General features: G+C 38.1%; 1 protein-coding gene across 1 annotated transcript; it reads left to right on the top strand.

Annotated features, from left to right (window-relative positions):
• The first annotated feature begins 1,538 nt into the window (after positions 1-1,538).
• On the top strand, positions 1,539-12,549 carry PCNX4 (pecanex 4). Its single transcript, XM_050897357.1, has 10 exons — positions 1,539-2,259; positions 3,923-4,102; positions 4,194-4,708; positions 5,545-5,645; positions 5,794-5,916; positions 6,182-6,545; positions 9,251-9,354; positions 9,814-10,850; positions 11,418-11,604; positions 11,981-12,549. The coding sequence occupies exons 1-10, from the start codon at positions 1,571-1,573 to the stop codon at positions 12,230-12,232; spliced, it is 3,552 nt and encodes a 1,183-aa protein (XP_050753314.1). The 5' UTR covers positions 1,539-1,570; the 3' UTR covers positions 12,233-12,549.
• Positions 12,550-16,677: the final 4,128 nt, after the last annotated feature.

The raw sequence follows: 16,677 nt of genomic DNA, 5'->3' as shown, positions 1-16,677 counted from the left end.
CCAAAAAAACTCTATGTTTTCAATATTGTGTTCAATATTCTATGTGTAAAAATTCCAAATTGGAATTTTTACTTTAAAAAAAAAAGAAAAAATTCCACAGCCTACGTGGAGAGTAGTTACAGAGCCTGTGGGGTCCTGCTTTTCATTGTGCAGTGTATTGACTTAGTGGACCCTGAATGCAAATTTCCAGTCATGATAATGCGTATGAATGGCCTTTAATCTCTCTCATTTGCACTGTTTCTAACTTAGTCCCTTGATGACCGGTACCTACCTACAGTCAAGTGATTGATATCTGTTTAAACGTAAGGAGTAGATTGTTCTTGGAAGTGCCTAAAAGCATTTGGTATTGTAGAAAGTAGGGATCACAGTAGTTTGGAAACTCCATGGCAGCCGAGTGTTTCATTTTTAATATATCAGCAATGATGGCTAATAGGTATTCATCAGATTATACAGGTCCAGTAAAAGAAAGTCAGAATTTCAGTACTTGCACATCTAATGCACACCAACATCTCTTTTTTAGAATTATTATTAATGAAGTGCTTTAGCATTGCATTTGTGTGCTGTTTTTTCACCCTGTTTCTTAGCTTGAATATTTCTACCTGTCATTCGTGGATTCTTGCTTTCGTGACTAGTAGCATAAAATTATATTTGAATATCATAGTTACCATCTTACATCCATTATTTCTACATTGCCTGATCCTCTCTAAATGGGTATTCATATCTGATTTCTATTTGATAATTCATTGTAAATGTTTACAGGTATCTTTTTTCCTTTTTTCAGCTTTCTCCATTGACATATAGAGGAATATATGCTGATTCTGCTACAACTCGCAAGTATTGTTTTTATTTTTTTATTTTATATGTTTTAGGAAGCAGGAAGTTAAGTGTTTATTTTATGTCTTGTGTAGTGCTTAGTACAGTGAGATCCTGTTCTGCAGCTAGGCTGTATAGGGAGGACAGTAAAAATGCTGATGTGGAAAACAATTTTTAATGCTTCTACTAATATTTTTTTTTACAGTTAGTTTATTTCATAAGGCTTTGATTTTTATAGGGACCTCGGTGTGACTGTATCCTTGCACTTACATGGCTATTCACTGAAATCACTGACTCTTCTGTTTGTATATGGAGATCCTTAACAGGATTAATTGGAATTAGAGGTCTGTAGCAAGATGTGACTGGAGTCAGAGCGGATGGAAAAAAATTTCAGTTTTAGGAAGGTGTTCTCGTGTGGAGATGAGTTGATTTTATCATCTCCCAAGAACAGATTATATGTTTTATTTGTTGCCTAAAGCTTCAGATTAAACAATATGTTCACATTTTAAAATAGATAGTCTTTTTCCAGTTTAGGTGTTTGCTTAGTAGTTGTATTCTAGCAGATTCTGTGGGTCCTTTAGGATGATGTCTACTAACACTAATATGTCAGAATTCCACTATAACTTGGTAAATGAAAATAGGACAAAAGAATTCCCTGGTTAAGTTCTGAGTTCCAGATTCAGTAATGTTTCCTTGTTTTTCTTTCTGTTCTCTTGCAGGAAAAATGATATTCATCCAGCATTCCTGAGTAATAAGAATGGGTCCAGATGTACCTCTGCTGAATGATTACAAACAGGAGTTCTTCTTGAAGCGCTTTCCACAGACTGTGCTGGGAGGTCCCCGGTTTAAATTAGGCTATTGTGCCCCTCCTTACATATATGTGAATCAGATTATTCTTTTCTTGACGCCATGGGTTTTGGGAGGAGTAGGAACACTTTTGTACCAATTAGGCGTTATGAAAGACTACTATACCGCAGCACTTTCAGGAGGACTGATGTTTGTTACTGCACTTATTCTTCAGATGACAAATCTATATGCAAAGCAGAAAACAGTGACAGTAGAAAGAATGCAAATGCAGAATACCCTAACAGATGAAGATGAGTTTGAATTTTCCAGCTGTGTAGGTTCAGAGACAGTAAAATTTATTATTCCTGGCAAGAAGTATATAATCAACACTGTCTTTCATTCCCTTCTGGCAGGGGTATTGTGTGGGTTGGGAACTTGGTATTTGCTGCCAAACAGAATAACCTTGCTATATAGCAACATTGGAGGAACTGTTATGATCTTTGTATTTGGATGGGTGACTATATGTATAGGAGAGTATTCGTTAATCATAAATACAGCTACCGAAACAGCCACTTTCCAGGCACTGGATACTTACGAAATCACTGCTCTGATGAGACCTTTCTATATTTTTGTCTTTATTGCAGTGGATCTTGCACACAGGTAAACCTAATACAGCATTTAGCTAATTGAAGTAATGGTTATTCTATATATTTTTGATGAGAAAGATGAAATTATTCTTCTGAGGAAAATATATTTTGAGATTTTAATCAACTGTAGGAACTCCAAAGTAAGAAGCTAGAAGAGTATATGGTAAAAATTTGAGACTCTACACTGTGCCTAAAAGGTGGTTCTTAAATTTTTATAGCATTCCATGTAAATTAGGAAGAGCAGTTAGAGCAGTTTCTAAGTAAGGGACAGCTAAAATTATCTTCTACTGTGTCAATTTCAGTATTTTTGTACAAGAGCATTTGCATCAACATCCTTTTAAAGGATGTGTTTTGAAAACACATGTTCCTGACCTGGAATCCTAGATCTAAACACTGCAAACTTCAGGAGTACTGGATTTATATCCAGATTTTATCCTGGAATATTTGCTAATTTAATCTCTGCAAAGTGATTGCAGAGGGTTTTAAACTACAGGCAAAAAAGGACTATGAATTTGGTTTTAATGAACGGATAAGCAAATGTGAACGTTGCTATATCTTTATTATATGGATTTTGAACTTGGATTTTTAAATGCTTTTGTAATACAAAAGAACTATGTCAGTCTACAAATAGGAGACTTTCATATTTCGACTTTTCAGATGAGTGTCTTAGCTAAAGTATTTGTAGACTCTCTTAAAGCAAGATGCTTTTAGATTTACTGTATGCATTCTTTCTCCCTGTCAGGTGATATTTATTTCACTTTGTCACATGTACATATTTTATGGTTGGGGTACTTCAAATGCATTAAAAAAAAAAAGCGTGTTTGATTTTACTAGTTTTGCACTTGGAGATGTCTTTGTTAATGATTTACTCTAGTTGCCTCTTCAATTATGAGATGAGAATTATACATGTGGTCTTGGACCCCAACTTCTTCTATCTAATTTCCTGAGGAGAAAATTCAGACATTCTTTAAATTCCTGACAAAATTCCTTTGAGGCTTACTTATTTATTTATTAAGGAGTAGAGAGAAACCAAGTATCTTAGCAGTCTACCTTTAACTTAATTAGCTAGCTGGTGAACTACATATGACTTAGAATTTATGCAGATTTCTAATACTGACCTTTGTATTTTTACAGGAAGATTTTAATACTTTACATAGACAATAACATTTTATATTCCTAAAGAGAGTTTATCTCTTGGTGTACAGGCAACATGCCAGTTCTTTCAGTGTTAAGGCTTACGTCTTGGGTCTTAGACTTGCATAGAGTTTTGCTTTTGTAATTCTGAAAAAATACTTAGCATTTTTTTGTTAAACGGTTGAGGTCTTAGAGCCTGTGGACCTTTCTTTTTGCACAAGTATTTCTTGAGTATATTATGACAACAGTATCAAAACAATTAGGATACTTACATCACTTGACTCATCTGCATAATCTGAAGGCTTCAAATCTTTTGAATGAAAAATTAGCCTGTGTTCTGATGTTCTAATTAGTGTATTACTGCCCCAAGCATAAATGTATGTCCTTATTTTTCCTTTTAAAAGATACTAGTTGAGGTTTTGTAGATTGAATATGTAATGTTTATACTTCTGGACTTGCTGTAGTCGTTAAACAAAAAGTCTTCCCACACATCAGTTATCTTTTCCTTCACAGAAGTCAAATACGTTTCTTCTTTTATCCAGGTTTGCTGTCAACACACCCATTCTAGAACAGACAAACCAGATTTTGCACATCATATTTCTTTTTCTGCCATTCTTATGGGCAATGGGAATTCTGCCCCCGCTTGACGCACTTTTTCTATGGGGAATGGAACAACTGTTGGAGTTTGGACTAGGAGGTTCACCTATGTCAAGTAACACAAAGTAAATGTTGTTTATATAATTGTAAAATATATCAATATTGTTTATAACCTTTTTCTTTTCAAGCAAATCTTTTTTATTTTCTCCTTCACAGGTTATTAGTAATGTTTCTCATTTCTGCTGGAACAGCAATAGCATCGTATTTCATTCCCAGCACTCTCGGTGTGATCCTCTTCATGACTGGATTTGGGTTCATACTGAGTCTTAACCTAAGCGAGATTGGTTTTGCCTTCAAACACACCATGATCAGCCATTTAGCCTCCAGCAAATCTAAAAATATGCACAGAGGTCTTAGAATACAATTTGGGTGGAGGGAATTTATTTTTTATTTGACTGTGTTGACATTTGCTCTCATAGAAGCTAGCCTGCTGCATCAATTTGCAGACTTTTCATCGTTTTCCAAAGCCAGTCCTCAGGCTGTAGCGAGTTACATTCTGATCATATTACTTGTAATTATGTGGATTCTTAGAGAGATTCAGAGAGTGTACTTGTTTGGAGTCTTCCGAAACCCCTTTTATCCAAAGGATGTCAGGACTGTGACTGTGTTCATGGACAAGCAAAGAAGGCTAATGAAAGTTGGTGTTGTCAGGAGGATTTTACTAACACTAGGTAGGAATACGCACTGTCTGTTGTTTGTTAGATGATGCTTGTAGGAAGATTGAAACAACACTAGAATTACTGTATGTGCAAGATTCTATGAATGAACTAAGAAAAACCAAGTAGCTGGAAATACTTGTTATGTTTTGCTGAATTGTGCATTGAGGTCAAAATTACTGGTTCAGAATATTTGAAAGTGATTAGTGATTATTTATTTCTTTCTTAGGGGTAAACCTATAAAGTTGAGCTTTTTAAAAGTCCAGCTCAGAAAGCAAGGCCTTTTAAAGGATTTTAGTTATAACATCAGTACTCACTCCTGAAAAAATGGCTCTTACAGATTTTTTTAAAAGGTACTCAGAAACAAAAGTGACTTGAGAGTCTTCAAGCTGACTAAATATTTGTTTCTTACAACTTGCTAGTAAAGGGAATGATCTCCTTTCTGGTAGGTTAGGGACAAATGTATCTACTTTGGGGGAACCAAAATTTGATCTAAATTACTTGATTTCATAAAGAAGCATCAGTTTGGGGAGTGGATTGATCAGTGCTATTCCCATGTTTATTTTTACTTATTTGAGTATTCCCATTCTTTTGGGGCAACAAACAAACAACAAAAAAAGTAATAGCAAGTAACAACTAAGCATCGACATAAATGTTTGCCATCTTGGGCCATTAGTGCAAATACGCTGTTTGATATCCTGGAAGTGTTATACAAAGAGGCGTTTGTAATAATGAAGGGAAGAGTTCTCTTTTGTTGCTAAGATTTCCATTCTGCAATAAGACTGCTTACCTCTGTAGACTTTAATTATGTTTTTGAAAGGAAATCAATGATTCTTTTATTTCAATTACAGTGTCTCCGTTTGCTATGATAGCATTCCTGTCACTAGACCGTTCGCTACAAAATCTTCATTCTGTGTCTGTTTGCATTGGATTCACAAGAATATTTAGGATGGTAATTTGAATTTTAAATATGTTAGCCTAAGAAATTATCTTCTACATGATTTAAGTATTAAGGTGACTTGGAAGAAATATTCCAGGTCATGAAAGCAGAGATAGATAAATACATTTTTAAATGTGTGTCTAACATATCTCTATTTTAGGTCTGGCAGAATACAGAGAATGCCCTCCTGGACATAGTGGTTGTGTCAATAGCACAAATGTTGGTATTTAATCCAGACCTCTGGTGGAACAGGAGCCTTGATACAGGAATCAGACTCTTGCTGGTAATTGTCATAATGTAAATTTAAGCAGATGGTTGTCACTTAAAGTCTTTGTTTCCTTGCCCTCCTCTGTTAGAGAATTACAGAGTCCAGGACCTAGCAAGTAGAAGCTAAAAAACTGTGTACTAAGATACACACTCTAATACCAGTCAATGATAATCACACTTCATTTTCTTAAAATTATTGTAGATAAGGCAGCTTTGGCAGTGCTAAATATATGATATGATACAGGATACAAATAAACGTGCTTGTTGTATGTATCTTGCAGGTTGGTATCCTACGGGATCGACTGCTTCAGTTTGTCTCAAAGTTGCAGTTTGCCATAGCTATTCTTTTGACATCGTGGACAGAGAAAAAACAACGTCGTAAATCTACCGCCACCTTAATCACGCTCAATGTCGTTTTCTTCCCAATCCTGCTGACCTTCGTTGCCATCTCTGCGGTCCTTTCTTCTCCCTTGCTGCCGCTCTTCACGCTACCAGTATTTTTGATTGGGTTTCCCAGGCCTATCCGAAGCTGGCCGGGACCTGTGGGCGCTACAGCGTGTGTTTGCTCCGATACCGTGTACTACCAGCAGATGGTTCCAAGTCTGGCTGTTGCTCTGCAGTCTGCACTAGCAGCCGGTAGCCTAGGTAGGTACGCTAGCATCACTGTGAAGGAGTGTAGCTAAATATTTTAGGAAACATGATTTTGCTGGAGAACAGGAGAATAATAGCATCTGATTTAAACCATGTTTCACGGCGTAGGTTAAACCTGATATTCAGAGATTGTTCAATTGAGGAAAAAGTGATTACTTTTATCCTTCTCATACATCTCTACTGCTTACATTCTTGTAAGAAAATAATTCTGGTTTGTTATCCTTAAAATAAGAACAAACTAAATGGTGATGAAACAATATCAATCCTAATCTTTTTATACTGAACAAAAAAGGATGGTATGCGTTCATCCCACCTAATTGGAGGCAATAAATTGAGGAGTTCTATTGACAGTCAGTGGGGAGAAGGAGGTGTGTCAAACTGCTCTTTGTGAGTATGTGTCTTTCTCTGCATCCATCCCACTACTCAGGATCCAGAAGGTGACTTTGCTAATTTGGCTATGTTAATTAGGAATGGTGAGTATGGACTGGATGTTTGTAAAATACATGATGTAGCCTAAGTAGCAGTAAACACTTGAGAACAGAACCAGTTGATAAGACTTAATCTCATATCTTGTCCAGGCAGTTAGGGTAGGGTTGTAACAGGACTTGTGGTCTTAAAACCTGTGAAAGACATCATGGTGGGGATTTCACAGAATTATATAAACAGAGGTGAAGAAATGCCGAGTCTTTTTCCCAGCTGGAGGCAGAATAACTTAAAATTGCAAGCTTGTTTTCCTGAGAAACAGTCTTTGTGTAACCTAAATAATCAAAAGATCGTTGCCCTTAGACAAGAGGCAAATATTTACATAAGCTTATGACTAGAAAAAATGGGCTAATATTTAAAGACAGTAGCAGTTAACCTTAATCACACTTTTCTGAAGACTATATGCAAGTGCTTTACTAGGAAACATTTGCTGCACTTTTAGTACTGGTGTAGAGAGAGGTATTAAAAAAAATAAAACTAGGAAGCTTTTTTTCCTCTAAAGAAGAGAGACACTTCAGTTTGTCTGCTGTATCAGCCTATGTATGTTTTTTATATATAATAGATATATTTATGTTAATATATATTTATCTGTTATATATCTGTTATATCTATCTATTTTATATCTATACGTATTTTTTATATATATATTTCCCCATTGCCATCATGACTGTGGTGGCATGTATGCCTTGGATTAAATAATTTAAAACACTAGTCTTGAGGGGGAAAAAAGTCTCTTCTTTAATGGGAAAATCTGTGAACGGATGTCTTCAAGCAAGAAAAAATGTGATGTTCTCAGATTAGTTCAAAATGAAGAGGTACCACTTTGTGTGTCTCTATTTTAATTTAAAACCATACTTTTTTCTGTGTAAAGGAGTTTCAGTAGCTTTAACTGCTAGCAAGAAAAGAATTAAAATCTTTGCGAAATGTTAGCAAGAAAATGCACTTCATTAACTCAGTGGGATAGAGAAGGTTACTTAAATTTTAACTACAGCTTAATGGTTGGTTTCACTGATTTCATCTTACAACATTCTAAAACTAAAATTCTCTGTGCAAGTGAGTGGTCACTTGGACATGAGTGACAGCAGAAGCAGGTCATAAACTGGCAGCAAATGTCATGCTTAAGAACAGCACCATTGTATTGGAGAAGTTGACAGTAGGCTATAACTTAAAGGAAATACAGTATAACCACCAGTTGCTAAGAAGTTTGGCATTGCGCTTTTTATTGGAATAGGTAGAAAAGAGAAAAAGTACCATTTTTTTGGACAGATGCGTCATCTAATTTTTACAGTGAGAGCCAGATGTGGGATCTGAAGTTGTTCAGGACTTGATTTTCAAATTCCAGTTTATTTTGTGTGGCTGTATTTTTGGTGATGTCAAACTTAATACAGTGGGATCAGATTTATTCCCCCCCCACAGACACACACACAGGTATTTCAGAAAGACTACAGATGATTTCCACTGTATCTACTGTTAGTGTTCAATGTGTATGATACCAACTCACAAATCTTTAAAGATGAGCAGGTGCTCTTGGTCTGCCTCTATTTATGTATCTGTAAAAAGGGTGTGATATTATGTCATTGGTAAGCTGACACTTGAGCAGAGTCACACTCCGGATTTCGCATCCTAAGGGATATTTTCTAATCATTCTGGAATACAGACAAGTCAATTTAGGAACTGGTAGTGTAGATAAAAAATCCTGTTGAGTTACATTTTTATTTCTCCCATAACAAATAAACTTTGTACTCCACAGCAAATGGGGCCATTAAGATTCTCATGTGCTAGATGATGATTCTTTAATGTATTCAGCAGTCATAAGAATTTTAGATCTCCAGGTGACATCAGTGGGAACTGTGCGGTTGGAAATGCAGCCGAAGATGACCTTTAATCATGAAAGTCATCTTTACAAAGGGAATTGAGAGTGGGGTTGCTTAACCCTCATCCAGTATGAATATTGTAGTCCTGCAGTTGTGTGAGGGTTTCCCAGTTTTCCCCAGCGTTTTTCAAAGATAGCACTACAATTTCAAGATCTAGCTTTGCAGCTAGTTTCTTTAAGATTCTAGGGTACTAGTTAGCCAGTTTTAACTGATTTTGATGTTGATGCAGAAATATTTTGTGTTTGCAGTTGAATCCCTCAGTTAGCATGTAGAAAAGGTTTTCATCAATATAATACCACAGTAATACCATAGTTTTTGTTTTGTTTTTTTTTTCTTGTCTAGGTCTCTCTCTACCTGGATCACATTACTTGTGCCGTTTTCAGGATAGACTGATGTGGATACTGGTGCTAGAAAAAGGCTTCACTTACTGTGGTGTTAACATTAAGGTAACTGCATCCTGAGGACTGACGTATTAATGTTTTGAAATCATGCAAACATTTTGCTGTATAACGTTTCAGCAAGGTAACTAATTTACCTGATGTTACAGTCAATTTTTTAAGGTGAGTGTTATTGCTATATTAACTAGTCTTGCAACTGACATGCTTAGCAGATATGAAATTTATCATCTAGCTTGTGACACAACATCTTTAATAAGCTGGCTAATAAGATCTGTATGAGGCAAAGATTTATTTTTTTAAGACATTGATCTGTGTCTAATATTGCAGTGAGTGCTTTGCTATTACTATTATCTCTAGTTAGATTTGTAGGTTGAGTTCTGGAAATATTGACAATGGAACGTATCTTTTATTTGTTCAGAAAAAATTTGTTGCAAGTAAACAGCTTGCTAGCATTTAAGGATATGTACTGGTGAAGACTAAACCCAAGTTTTGTCATTTATGCTTTAGGGGCTAGAATTGCAGGAAACATCCTGTCATGCTGCTGAAGCTCACAGAGTTGATGAAATTTTTGAAATGGCCTTCGAACATCAGGAGCACACACAGATTCTCTCTCCTAATCACCATTTTGGACACATTTTGACTCCTTGTACTGTTCTACCTGTGCGGCTGTATTCTGATGCCAGAAATGTGTTATCTGGAATAATTGACTCCCATGAGAATTTAAAGCATCTGAAAGATGATTTCATTAAAGTGCTTGTATGGATGCTTATCCAGTATTGTTATAAAAAATCAAAAACATGGGAAAGCCCAGGCAATGCCGACAAGAACAAAAAAAGATCATTTCCGGAAAATCAGCATAGCGGTGCAGTAGAAAGGTCCAGGCCTCTGAGGGAAGAAGATAGCTTTAGCGTTGATACAATTGAGGACTGGACTGATGATAGTGACATTTTTGATCTTGAACCCAGCAGCAGACTGAAAGACAGAAGAGAACCTGGGCACTTGGGAACTACACCAAAAGTACATCTGTCTATTCCAGGATCTGTAGAAACAGAGAGCCAAGACATCCCACAAGAAATGTCACCAGAAGATAAATTATACAGGGCTGTTGTGCTTGGGCTTCCTGCTGTAGACAAAGGGAAACAGCAAGAAGTTTTACCTCAGGTTGAATTTAGTTGCTCTTACTCAGAGCTATTGAGCATCCCTGAAGAATGGAGAACAGCCCCGGTGCCTTCTTCCAAAGTCAATGAAATGAGGCAGAGGTTTCCAGAAGAATGGTACCACTTCATTTTGAGTCAACTAGACTTTCTTCATCTGAAAGAAAAGCCTTCCAATTTACTTGAAGACCTTATGAAAGATAAAGCTTTGAAAGACTTATACATCCATGGAGTACTGTCGTGTTGTTTTGGTCTGTTTGGACTGGATAACACCGTGCCTGCCCCGAGCCATGTGTTCAGAGCGTACACTGGTGGTATTCCATGGTCTGTTGGTTTGGACTGGCTAACCGGCAAACCAGAGCTATTCCAACTGGCATTAAAAGCATTCAGGTAAAAGAAAAACATTCCCTCAGATTATAAAAATGATACAGAGAGTCCTGTGCTTTGAAAGTGAGTATCACGTCACTAAGAGTGGTTCATGTTAAAACCATATCATTTAAATATATTTGTAGCTTCTTCCTACATAAATATTGCCTGTAACGCCAGGCAGTGAAGACTGTGATATGGAGATTCCTTCCTTCTTCCCTTCCCCACAGCAGCTGCCTCCAGCACTGGAAATCTGCTGCGTTAACTGGGGAAAAATAAACCCATTTTCATTGTCCCTATAATCTAAGAGAATTGTGATGGAGTTAGATGTTTGGCACTTTCCATTATCAGGCAGCGGGAACAGTGTTTGAGGTGAATGAAAGATGTTTAAGCTAATGTGTTTTACATCTGGGTGAGCTAAAAGCATACCCATACTAACTTCTAGTGACTCAGCTGACAAGCAGGAACTGACAAAGTTGCTCGTGCCTGGTAACTTTTGATGGTGCCTTCCTGCCTTCTGTAGCCTGAAGAGGCTTTCTTCCTCCTGTCTTTTGCTGCACTACTTACTGTATGGCTTCTTGTACCTTTCAGATACACTTTTAAACTTATGGTTGACAAAGCAAGCCTGGGTCCAGTTGAGAACTTCAAAGAGCTGGTTAACTATCTGGAAGAATATGAAAACGATTGGTACATTGGACTGGTGTCAGATCTTGAGTGGCAGCAAGCAGTTCTTCAGGAAAAGCCATACCTTTTTTCACTGGGGCATGACCCAAACATGGTAAGAAGAAAAATTACTAGTAAGCAAGGTCAAAGTTTGGTTTTCTTTTCCACTGTTTTTTTTTTTTTTTCCTTTTTAATTGTGTTCCAAAATGTGAAGGCTGTGCAAACAAAGTTTATGTTTGTACTAGAGAGGAGCTGGCATCACTGTTGTTGAAAATCACACCGCATTGTTCTTCAGATGCAGCAATATTTCCTGATTATTTTCCTAGACGAAAGAATTGAACTGAGGAGACTAGTTTATACACTTTGCCATTTTTAAAGGGACGATACTGATAGTATGTAACCCCAAAGCTTCATGTAGTGCTTTGTAACCAAAATGCTTGTGTATCTTCTTGGAGAATATACTGAACATTTTGGTCTGTTTGTTCTTAAAGGGAATTTACACTGGGCGAGTCCTCACTCTTCAGGAATTGTTAGTACAAGTGGGAAAACTTAATGACGAAGCTGTCCGAGGTCAGTGGGCAAATCTGTCCTGGGAGCTGCTGTATGCTACAAATGATGATGAAGAACGCTACAGCATCCAGGCACACCCAGTTCTTCTGCGAAACCTTACTGTGCAAGCTGCAGACCCACCTCTTGGCTATCCCGTTTATTCATCTGACTTTCTGCATCTGCCTTTGTTCTAGAATGTCGGTAGCACTTTTTTATTATTATTATTTTGTACTTTCCATCTGCATGTTGGGAATCAAATGTTCATGCTACGTTTATACACTACAAATAAGATTTTACTCTCAAAATGGTGTTGGATGGCAGTGCCAAGCCAGCGTACATAATTTGCACAGAAACGGTGCTAGCCAGAACCTTCAGCAGGCAGGAAGTTTTGAACTGTTTTCTTGCTGCTGGAACACGTGAGACACCATTGCCTGTGTGGCTGATGAGCCAGGAGATGCTGAAATTCTCTTCTCCGGTTTGGAGAAGAGCAGCATAATTCTGATCATTAATTATTTTTGGTGCATTCTGATTTTTTTTTTTTTTTTTTTTTTTCTTGGACAGGTGACTTGCACTGACAGTCAGGTTACAGCTCACTGTAGTACTGTCAACCACAGAGTTGGTAACCAAAGTGTACATATGACTATTTATATGAATTTTTTTTACTCTGGCCATTTTGTATTGGACTGAGTTCAGTTTTAGCATTTGTTGTAATAGATGACTTTCGCTGATCTTCCTTAGTTGTAGTAAGTTATCAGCTATGCTTTAACAAAGTAAGTTGTAAGGGAGATTTTTACCAAAGTACTTGTTTTGGGGGCAAAGAGAATTTATATAAAACAGTGTGCATTCTGACACATCAGTAACCTGTGTGACCTACTGATGAAAGAAGTAAGGGGAGAGAAGGAATTTAAGTCCAAATGGATTAATTTGATCTCCTTCTTCCAATATCCATATATTTTTTTATATATATATATATACACATGTATGTTGTTGTTTGCAACCCATGTCCACATCACTAACCAGTCTTCCACAAATACAGTGAGAGCTTGATGATGGCGGGGGGGCAGAAAGCCAGCTGTCTGTGCCAGAAGTAATTTATTTTTTTTAACCTTACCACAGGTTAGAACAGAATTTGGCAATTGGTTTGTAATATCACAGGTCTCCTTGAAAACAAGTCTGGGTCATCTCTCCGCTGGCTTGTTTATCCTGTTCCTTGCCACCAGTCATTAGCACATAAATGTGTTTTCTCTGTAGATCAGCAGTTACAGTGTAGTTACTGCTGGCATATGCCGAGCAGGGTGTAGGTAATTGTCTTTCTTTAATCTGTAGAATCAATTTAAATCAGATCTGCTCCGTAACTGAATTAGTACTGGTTTAGAACACCCAGTGTTGTATAATTTGGAGCATGTTTATTACTTTTACTCCTCACCTCTAAGACCTTTTTGTATCAGATAAGATTTGTCACAGGACTGTTTACTGTGTACTTGGCTATTAACTGTTTCTTTTGACCAGTGGTCATAAATGATTTTAAAGAAATATGCAAACTTTGTAGTGGAATTCAGAAGTGGTAAGGAAACACCTGTCAAACACCATGGTATAACCCTCTAACGTACAGGATGAAATTCACACAGAACGTTAATGGAAGCGCTTTTTAGAAGGCGGTGGTTCGGTGTGCGGGAGCCTAAATAACAAAGTGCTGATGACCTAAAATGACCTTGCTTGGCCATGAACTGTACCTGGAAGTACAGAATCACAGGAACAGATCTGGAAGGGCTTTTAGAGAGCACCTACTTCAGCTCCCTCCCAAACAGAACTACTCCTGGCAAATGTTTAATCTGATTTAAAACTTTCAATACCAGGAGTATCATGAACTTGTCAAGTAGTTTGCTCCAGTTCTTTGCGGTTCTTGCAGCAGTTGGGAAGTTGGGTTTTTTTCCTAAATCTAATTAAACCTCCCTGCCTCATTGTAAGCTTCTTACTACTTGTCTTCTGTATGGTCACAGAAAATTCAATTACCTTTTTTTTTTTCAGCAGCAGCAGTCTTTTATTTGAAGATGGCTGTAATTTCTGCCCTCATTCTTTGTCTTCTGTAAACTGAATAAACTAGTTGAGAACAAACTGAAGAGAGCTGTGATCCTTTTCTCTGGCTTTCTTCTGGTTCTCTCCATCTGGGACCCAGCCTTCTTGAAAAGTGTTGCTGGTAACTGGCCCTGGTGTTCCAGCAGAGATCCCGATGGGTACCAGCTGGAGGAACAGAATTAGCGATGTGCAGAGTTCCTGTTTGTGCACAGGAATGTGGAGCTGGGCTCGAACGCACTGTAACATCCTGTCCCCTGCGATCGCAGGCAGCATGTCCTACAGCCCCTTATTCGTTAATATACTGAGCCAGTTTGTGCATTCCAGTATGTTTTGCAACAGTATGACCCCGATTCACGTTACCATTTTCTGTAACCCTCTTTAGATTCTTTTTTTGGCAGAACCACGAGTTGCAGCCTCTTGTTCTGTCTCACAAAGTCGTGCAGTTGAGCGCCCCTGTTAAGTGTGTTGTTTTGTTTGCGTGCTCTTGAACTGTGTCCTGTTTGTTTTGGAGCATTTCTCTATCAGGAATTTAGAGCACCTTCAAGCCTGGTCTTGTCTGCAGCTCTCGTAAGCATATAATATATGCTGCTATTCAGATTACCGATGGAATACTAACACTGGACTGAATATCTAGGACTGAGCTTACGAGAGGCCACCCCGCCATTTTCCCATGTGGCCACTGAGAACTGCTCTATGTTTTCTAACCAGGTATGTGCATCAGCTTTACTGAATTCTTATCAACACCTACTTGCTTTACAGAGTGCAACATTCATCACACAAAGGTAAGCATAAGACACCTTCATTGTGGCTTTGGAGAACCTTTATTTAACGAGATCAGTTTTAAAGAGTTTTAAATCCTTACTGGAGGATTTTCAACCCCTTTTTTGAGCCTTTACCAAAAACATTTAAGTCCTGGAGACTGCCTCAGTCCCATTCATGTACCATAAAGCAACAGGAATCGGTTTAATGGAATGACGTGTCAGGGAAATGAAGTTTTCAAATGGCAAATGCTTTGTCCTTTTTGGAAAGTTTCTGCTTTCAGCGTTTTCCTTGAACATCAGCTTCCTCTCTGAAAGAGGGAATTTTGTCACCACCTGGTCCCTGTCATCTGTAGAGATGTCGCTCCTTCCATGCTGTTCTTTCTCATGCTGGTGGTGGCAATAGCATAGTCCGTGAAGGTGCGCCTGTGTTTACATGTCTAGCAGCAACTGTCCTTAGCTCAAGCAAGAGAAGTGAACTCCTCTTTGAGCACAAAGTCTTACACTTTTTTGGTAGAGAAAAAGCAGAGAAACCTGTATGTAAATTGAAAGCAAGCCTTCTGCTGTGCACAATACTGCCAATCTTCTGTGGATTAGAGGATGGAAGCTAAAGCATCCTGTGAACATCATCTGCATGTGTGTTGTATTAAGAGTTGCTGCATTTTGTCATGCAGACTTACTGCTGCCTCTTTAGCACATTTCACAAACCACAGTATGGGAACTGGTGTGTTAGCAAGTGAAATGAACCTTCCGTTCTTCCAGAACAGCATGAGACGAGACGCTTGTCATTTGATTAGTCTTTTTTTTTTTTTTCCTAGACAGTAGTTTCCGTCTTTGTTAAATGTCATGTTAAAAACATCACTCTGGGCTTATTCTTTGCTATGGTTGGAAAGTTTCAATAATTTATAAATGGGTTGTTATTCTTTTATTATCACTCAATGATATAAGTAAGAATTTTTCTTACCTGGATAGTGTGTGGCATGAGGTACATCCAAACATTACCAAGCACTCTGTCAACAGCAGGAAGGTCACCAAGCCTCTAAGTACAGATGAGTTACCACTACAGAGGTACTTTTAGCCCATGGTTGAATTGGGTGTCAACGGGATGGTAAACGTTTTAAAAAGTACAGTCCTCCGTTCCTCATGGCTGTTGCTGTCCAGTACACCACCAGTGCTGTTGAGACTGGCCTCTGCTCTGTACGGAAGGGCCTGGTTCTGACTGAGCTGGGAACTCAGCTTCTATTTCATGCTGAAATTGCCTGTAATGCAATGTCTGCCCTCATTCAGCTCTGACACTAGCACGGGTGTCTTAGCTGTAAGCAATCATCTGCTGTGAAACTGCTTTCTCGTTAATACTGTGCCCCCTCTTGTAGCTAGCGGCTGTTCTGCTACAGGAACTTTCCCCTCCTCCTCTCTCCCTGATGCTCTATACATTTAACATGTGCCAGGGTCAGAGCAAGGCTGAGTACTGCCTACGACAGGGGTTACAATTACACCATCACTCTCCCCCTTCCCCACTGCTTCTCTATACACTGCCCAATCCTCAGACTTTACAAACCAACCAGAAGACTGAGGACTGTGGACTCTGCAGTGGTGCTAAGAGACCTAAAGATTAAGTACTTCTAAATGTTGTGCCAGAAGTTAAGAGATTTAGCCCTAAATATACATTTTGCTCTCAGACCACCTGTACAGCAACGATGCAATATAATCTCCTTTTCCCAAAGGAACACTTCACACACACAGACTATATATCCTCACCCTTTATACCACAAGCTTCTACTTGTGGGGGTTTTTTTGCTCAACGT

The sequence above is a fragment of the Gymnogyps californianus genome, chromosome 5, assembly GCF_018139145.2.
Source record: "Gymnogyps californianus isolate 813 chromosome 5, ASM1813914v2, whole genome shotgun sequence".
NCBI lineage: Eukaryota > Metazoa > Chordata > Aves > Accipitriformes > Cathartidae > Gymnogyps > Gymnogyps californianus.
This window is presented reverse-complemented; position numbering and strand designations above follow the sequence as displayed.

What these genes read in the sequence shown, in the direction of transcription:
- PCNX4 (XM_050897357.1), top strand. Translation starts at nt 1,571, where the DNA reads ATGGGTCCAGATGTACCTCTGCTGAATGATTACAAACAGGAGTTCTTC. An exon ending in GAGGATTTTACTAACACTAG is followed by an intron (nt 4,709 to 5,544) that starts GTAGGAATACGC and finishes TTTCAATTACAG; the next exon opens with TGTCTCCGTTTGCTATGATA. An exon ending in TGGGGCATGACCCAAACATG is followed by an intron (nt 11,605 to 11,980) that starts GTAAGAAGAAAA and finishes TTGTTCTTAAAG; the next exon opens with GGAATTTACACTGGGCGAGT.